We start from the raw sequence: 6,790 nt of genomic DNA, 5'->3' as shown, positions 1-6,790 counted from the left end.
TAATTAAGTTATTTATATAGTTGAATTAATAGTAAATATTAATTATTTCCTTTAATAGTTTTAAGCTAACTAAGTAGATAAGATGATTGTATTAATGGCTTATTTATTAATTAATACTTTAAAGTATTGGATTAAGGGTATTAATTAAGTGTATAAATTGCTTAAAAGAAACGTTTTTTATTAATACTTTAGAGTATTTAAGCGCTTTGTGTTTTGTTAAGTACTTGGGGGGGTTTTTAGAGGGTTATAGGCCTTAAGGGTGTCGTGTGGGTGCCCTAAGGGGCGTTGGTTGCAAACAAGGGCTTCTTAAGGGTGCTAATCGCAAGCGAGGGCTTCTTGAGGTTGTCGTGAGGAGGGCTTTTTAATGTAAGGATATTGTGAAAGGGCTTTTAATAAGCTGGGAAGGTTGCGATTACTTAAGAATGTTGCAATAAAGTGTTTAATGTAATGTTTTTAAGTATGCTTAATAAAGGGGTTGAAAAAGGTTAGTAAAAGTAAATGCTAATATATACTTTTATTTAAGATTAATCATTAGCTTTAAAAGCTATTATTATTAGCTTTGCTTAAGGTGTGATAAATATATATATATTAAGGGTAAGGGAGTTTGCTATGGTTTCTTGCTATAATAATTACCTCTTTATATATTAAGTATTTATTAATATTATAAACTGCGCTATGTAAATTTGCAGCATATAATAATTATTAATTAGTATAATTGCTTTTAATTAGCTATTTAAGGCTATTGCTAATTAAGAAAAGATATTTATGGTTTGCTATTAATAATGAAATTAAATTGCTATTAAAGCAAGGCTATTTCTTTAAACTTAATTATTTATAATTACCTTAATAATTATTAATTAATATTAATTTAGCTTTTATATGGTTAGTAATAAATAAATAAAGTATGTAATTAATTTGGCTATAATGTAAAGGGTAGGTTATAGCAAAGCTGCAGCCTTTCCTTATTTAGCTATAAGCTAGCTATGGTGGTTTATATGCGGGGTATATAATTGCTAGCTAGTAGCCGGCTAGCATTAGCTGATAGCTATTATTAATAAGATTAGTTTAAACCTTATACCTTTAAATTTATATATTGCCTGCAGCGCATTTACTGCATGGGCATGCTGCATGTAATGCTTATATGTATTATTCCCATATTATTAAATATAAATACTTTTAAAATATTATTTTTAATAAAAAGAATATTAATATATTAAGGAGCTATAATATATAAAAAGTATATATAAGTAAAAAAACTATATATATTTAATATAAGAAGTATTTTTATATAAAGTTAATAATTATATATATATAATGCTTATTTATAATTAATAATTATTACTTAAAAGAGTTTAAAAAAGTAATTTAAGAAATAAATACCCTTTTAAGCTATTTAATAACTATTTTCTTTTTTATTTATTCTTTTTTTATTATAATGAATTGCTAATTATTATAATTTTTAAAGGTAATAAGAAATTATTATTATTATATCTTAAGTTCCTTAAATATAATTAAAGAGTTAAGGAACTTATTTATAATAAATATATATTTTATAAAAGAAATTTATATTTTTAAATTAAAATTCTTTTATAATAAAGAATTATTATTTAAATAGCTAAAAATAAGGGCATTTTTAAGCAACCTTTTATTAACCCTTTCTTATTAATATTTTAATAATAAGCTAATTAAATAAATTTAATAATAAGTAATTAAAAAAGGTTAAATTAAAACTTAATATTCTTTTTAATAATTAATGAAAGATAAATAGCCTTTATATATTAACTTTTTTAATTTTTAAAAATAAAGTAATAAAAAAGAAAAGCTTTTAATTAATTATTTTTAAGAAAAGGGTAGTTTTTATTTAAAAAGATTAATTAAGCTTTTAAAGCCCTTATTTTAAATTATATTAATGCTAATTTTAAGCTACTTTAATTAATTATAAATAAAGTTAATAAAGCCTTTTAATAATTTAAAAAAGCTTTTAAGAATTAATAATAATATAATAGCTTTAAATACTATTAAGATAATTAAATAATATAGCTTAAAGGATATATTATATTTTAAAGGCTTGCTAAGTTAATATTTTATTTCTTATAGCAATAAGGGCATTAATAAAATTATCTTTAAAGTATTACTTTATAATAAGAAGAATAATATTTAAAAGAAGTTTAATAATTAAAAAAAAATTCCTTATAAAAATATTAAGGAGTTAATATAGGGTGGGTATAAACGCGTTTATGCATATACGCGGGTATGGGCCGGCCGGGATCAGGAGGCGGCCGGGATCGGGGCCGGGGACGTTATACGGGACTCAGTGGTATGTGGAAAGCCTAAGTTAGGCTCTGCCCTGACATACTTGTCATGGCTTCACTCCATGTGGTTGAGTAATTATGAATATATATTTGACATAGTTCTTAATATTGCCGGCTGTACAATGTGGCGGGCTTTTAGTCTCAGGGCTATCAACATTGACGAAGATTCTGAGATTTTTCATAAATTAAAAGTGTTCACTATGATCAGGAAAACACTGTTCAAGCTCTTGAAGCGTGCAAGTGTGTCACGTTTAGATCCTTTTTCTTTTTCTCTCTTTTTGTCTTGATTCCTCGCTCTTCGGACAGTGGCTTTGTCTCTAACGTTTTATACTCAATACGAGTCTCGAGATTTCCTTCCTCGTCCGTGGACTCCTCCTTCTACAGGGCTATGACCAACCTGGTTATGGAACCTCTAGGGTACCATGTATTATGGAAGTGTGTAAGTCCTCTGGTCGCCAGCTGACCGATCCGGGATGCCGGACAAGAGGGGCTTGCAGAATCTGCCTGACAAGAAACACCCAGCATGGCAAGTGTCAGATCGCCGTCGAAGGATGTTTACTCGGTGAACAGAGGTTGGCGGTTTTGTAGCAAGGATAAGACGGATGGCTGCTTGCTGACTGTTAGGCACTGAGACATATGTCCGCATTGGGTGGACTGTGGTCTATGACTAAGAAATATTGCCGCCAGTCTAGTTCAAATTAACATTCCAGCTGAAGCTTTTCCAGAAGGACAGCTCGTATTCAAAGCCAAGGCGCCGTTGGTATGGATGCCATCACTCAGCACCGTCCAGCCTTGTGTCGGATCTTCAGTCCTTTTGTATGATTAAAATTGGCTATTGTACAGAACTAAACCCATGACATTAAAGGCCAGGCTCACATATCGAACGATGTTCCAGAGTCTGAGGATCTCGGTTGACCGATTATGATTCATTTCGCATCACCAGACCAGTGGCGCCGCTCCCATTGGCAGCAGCACTTTGCCTGTTCAGTTGTAGAAGAGGCGGCACCATGATCCCGAATGTTGTTTAGTCTGTACAAATTGTAAGACCTCAATACTGCCAAGAAGAAGGCACGTCTCAAATGAGTAAGCTCCAGGTGAAATGATGCCAACAGAAGCAATGTGCTTTTCAGCATCTAGCCAGAGTAGAGATGACTTCTTGGCGACTTGATTGAGAAGTATAAATCTAGCCGTGCTCATCGTCTTTCTAATGTGATAGAGAACCATGTTCTCATCCACAACTCACTCATACATTCTACAGCTACACAAAGAAGCAAAGATATATCTATCCAATCCAAGTAAGTCTTTCCCTGGTGGCCGATTTTGGGTGCCTGGAGTTCAACGAAGACCTGGCCTCCGTGCTAAATCCGACTCTCAGCTTTCATTCTTCCAAAATGAAGTTCAACGCTGCCCTCATCATGGCTCTGGCCCAGGCTGCCAACGCAATTTCCCCTCCAACCCCATCGGAAGTCGCCAAATGCGGCGACCTAGGCGTCACCGGCAACAATGATACCGCCCTGCCTCCTGGCGTTGACCCCAGCCAGGTCCGAACCTGCGTCGATCATCCCCTTAGTAATGAAACGACACCCGAGCACTCACTTGACAAGAGGGAGTGCTACTACGGCTCCAAGGACAAAGGCTGCGACAAGGGCTACTGCTGGAAGAAATGTAAAGGCTCGGGCGAGGGGCCATGGTGCTGGACCGCCCGCAACGGAGGGTTCGGCGACTGGTACACCTGCGGCGCTGACAAGGACTGTAAGACCAGCTATGATTGTGGGCAGTCTCTTAAACCTTGCGGGGACTGTGGATGCAGCTGCTAGCTAGTAGAATCATGGCATGCAGACTAGAGAGTCAATAGGCGGGAGGTAGTTTGGGGATATGTGTTGCTTGTGGTTAGGTTTCCAGTAGGATCAACGTTAGATTGAAGGTCGAGCTACATTAAACACCGAATATTACACTCTTTTACAGCATATGTGGTCCTCATGACCCCGGAGGCACAAAAATGTTCACGTCTTACCTTGACTTGGATCATTGGAGGAACAAGGAACCCAGCCCCGGTGTAACAGGAACTGCTAGGTGAAGCAAGACTATGAGGAGGAGCTTTTTTGTTTTCAATAAACTAATTTATTATTGTGGAATCAGTGAAAGCATATAATCTCGCTCATGCTCGGATTCTAAAGAGTGCGGCAGCCCGGTGCTCTAAATCATTCTTTCGTTCTACAAGTCTCTCGTCCCTTGCCTTTTCCGCAGCCCTTCTGGCCCCTTTTCGCGGATGTTGCCTCAAGGCAGAATCGCCTAAATACCAGTTCCCCATCGAGGAGCATTCAGGACGATACCCATGAGCAGGCCAGAGATCAGACCAGCACAAGGCAGCGTGATGAACCAGCCCATGTAGATCCACGCGACCATCCGCCAGTTGATGCTCCTCCACGTGCCGTTGCAGAAGCCGACGCCGACGGTCGCGCCGCAGATGCACTGGGTGGTCGAGACGGGCAGCTTGAGCTTGGTGGCCATGATGATGGTGATGGCGGCGCCGAGCTCCATCGAGAAGCCGCGCGACGGCGAGTGCAGGGTGATCTTGTTGCCGAGCGCGCGCATGATGTTGTAGCCGTACGTCCAGAGGCCGACGACGATGGCCGCGCCGCCAAAGGCCAGGATCCAGGTCGGCACGGGGACCTTGGAGTTGATCTCTCCTGTCTGCCAGATGAAATAGATTGTGGTGTAGGGGCCGATTGCATTGGACACATCGTTGGCGCCGTGTGCGAAGGAGGCGGTGGAGGCGGTGAGGATCTGGAGGAAGGAGTAGGTATATTCAGCTGGCAGGAATTAGTATATTTCCGGTACACATGAACACATGTGAAAGGTGCTTGCTTACCTTCGTTGTTGAAGTGTTCGCCGGTAGCGTGTATGGCTTCGATGTCGCCCGAGAGGAAGTCCCTCTTTCCCTGGGCCGACACGACCTCCTGATCGACACCATGCCAGAACCAGTACTTTGCCCAGAAGAACGCAACAGCTGGTGCGTACAAGGGTCCTGGTGGGGCGGCGAGCTTGGGATCAATCGGCTTGTCCTTCAGCGTGGAGTTCTCGTTGGCTCGAGGCGCCGGGATGATGTCTGAGGCAGAACTACCCTTCTCGTTGGCATCGGCCCCCTCTCCTATCGGGTGTCTCTCGATATCGTTGGAGTGTCCCGCGGCAGCTCTCCTGGCGTCAAGCTCATCCCTGGTCAAATGTCCCTCGTAATAGTCTCGGATGCCACCCTCTTGGACACCCTCGGGACGAGCTGGTGGATCGGGACGTCGGAGTAGAAGAGGGCCTTCAATGACTTGCCACCCCTTCAACTGCCAATCGTCCTTGAGAATCTTGCGGTAGAGATACGGAATAAAGAACACGACGACGAGAAGCGCGACACCGGCACCCACACCGAGAATGGGACCAGGAAGCTCCCGGTCCTCCAGATCGATCCTGGCCGAGCCACCTTTCCACACGATAAGCATGGTCAGCAGGGCCGATGTGAGGAAAAAGTAAAATGGAACGGCGATAAAAGCCATCTTGACCGGGTTCTTCCTGCGCATGACTCCATATTTCGTTGCGAGGAAGATGATGGACGCGAAGATCCCAGCAATGCCCGGCGCAATTGCCCACGCCGCGAAGACCTGGGAAACACCATCCCACTCCCAGTTGACACCGTCGGCACCGATAGCAGCAATACCCACGCCTATAACGCCACCCATGATGGAGTGCGTCGTCGAGACGGGCATGGTGAAGCGAGTTGCGATTGTAAGCCATACGGACGACCCCACGATGGCGCAGACCATACCGAGCATGAGGACGGACGGGTCGGACTCGAAGAGCTTCGTGGAGATGACCTTGGTGCGGATCGTGTCTGTGACCTGAGCACCGACGGCCATGGCACCGGCGAACTCCATACACGAAGCGATGACCATGGCCTGCTTCAACGTAAGGGATCGGGAGGCGACTGATGTCGCGAAAGAGTTGGCAACATCATTGGCACCTAAAATACACTGTCAGACGGAATCCTCTCGGGGCGATGACAAGGACAGAATCTAGAAGCAACACCACGCCATGATTTTCTAGGCCCAGAGGAGACATACCGATGTTCCACGCATCGAGGAACGAGAATATGGTGCCAATAGCGAAAAGATAGTCGAACTGGGGAAGCGCAGCCATCTTGTTCACTTGGAGTATCTAACAGAAGTTGACAATCTGGCGTGCCTACTTGGATGTCGCTGCAACCATGCAGCATGCCATGCAGGAGAATGTCCGTGAGTCTATATACCGTCCCACAACTGCAGGCAGGAAATATGACCAAAGCTTCTCGCACGGGATGACAAGCCCCTGAACCAATGAACTGAGTTACATCTTGCATGTGCGCGACGTTATTGCCTTTCCCAAGTCTTGGGAGAATCTAGGAATCGGGCCTGGATTCTTGGAAGCTGTGGGCCAACGGCATACACTAGAAA

At 42.1% G+C, this 6,790-nt stretch overlaps 2 protein-coding genes across 2 annotated transcripts; one reads left to right on the top strand and one right to left on the bottom strand.

The window, feature by feature from the left end:
• Window positions 1–3,703: 3,703 nt before the first annotated feature.
• INS49_015420 (uncharacterized protein) lies at window positions 3,704–4,156 on the top strand (the record flags this gene model as incomplete). Its single annotated transcript, XM_043176101.1, has 2 exons — window positions 3,704–4,064; window positions 4,152–4,156. The coding sequence occupies 2 exons, from the start codon at window positions 3,704–3,706 to the stop codon at window positions 4,154–4,156; spliced, it is 366 nt and encodes a 121-aa protein (XP_043019556.1).
• A 448-nt stretch (window positions 4,157–4,604) lies between these two features.
• Window positions 4,605–6,497, bottom strand: INS49_015419 (uncharacterized protein; the record flags this gene model as incomplete). Its single annotated transcript, XM_043176100.1, has 3 exons — window positions 4,605–5,125; window positions 5,185–6,321; window positions 6,422–6,497. The coding sequence occupies 3 exons, from the start codon at window positions 6,495–6,497 to the stop codon at window positions 4,605–4,607; spliced, it is 1,734 nt and encodes a 577-aa protein (XP_043019555.1).
• Window positions 6,498–6,790: the final 293 nt, after the last annotated feature.

Source organism: Diaporthe citri, assembly GCF_014595645.1.
Source record: "Diaporthe citri strain NFHF-8-4 chromosome Unknown scaffold_9, whole genome shotgun sequence".
NCBI lineage: Eukaryota > Fungi > Ascomycota > Sordariomycetes > Diaporthales > Diaporthaceae > Diaporthe > Diaporthe citri.
The sequence above is the reverse complement of the archived record's forward strand: the minus strand, read 5'-3'. Positions and strand labels throughout refer to the sequence as shown.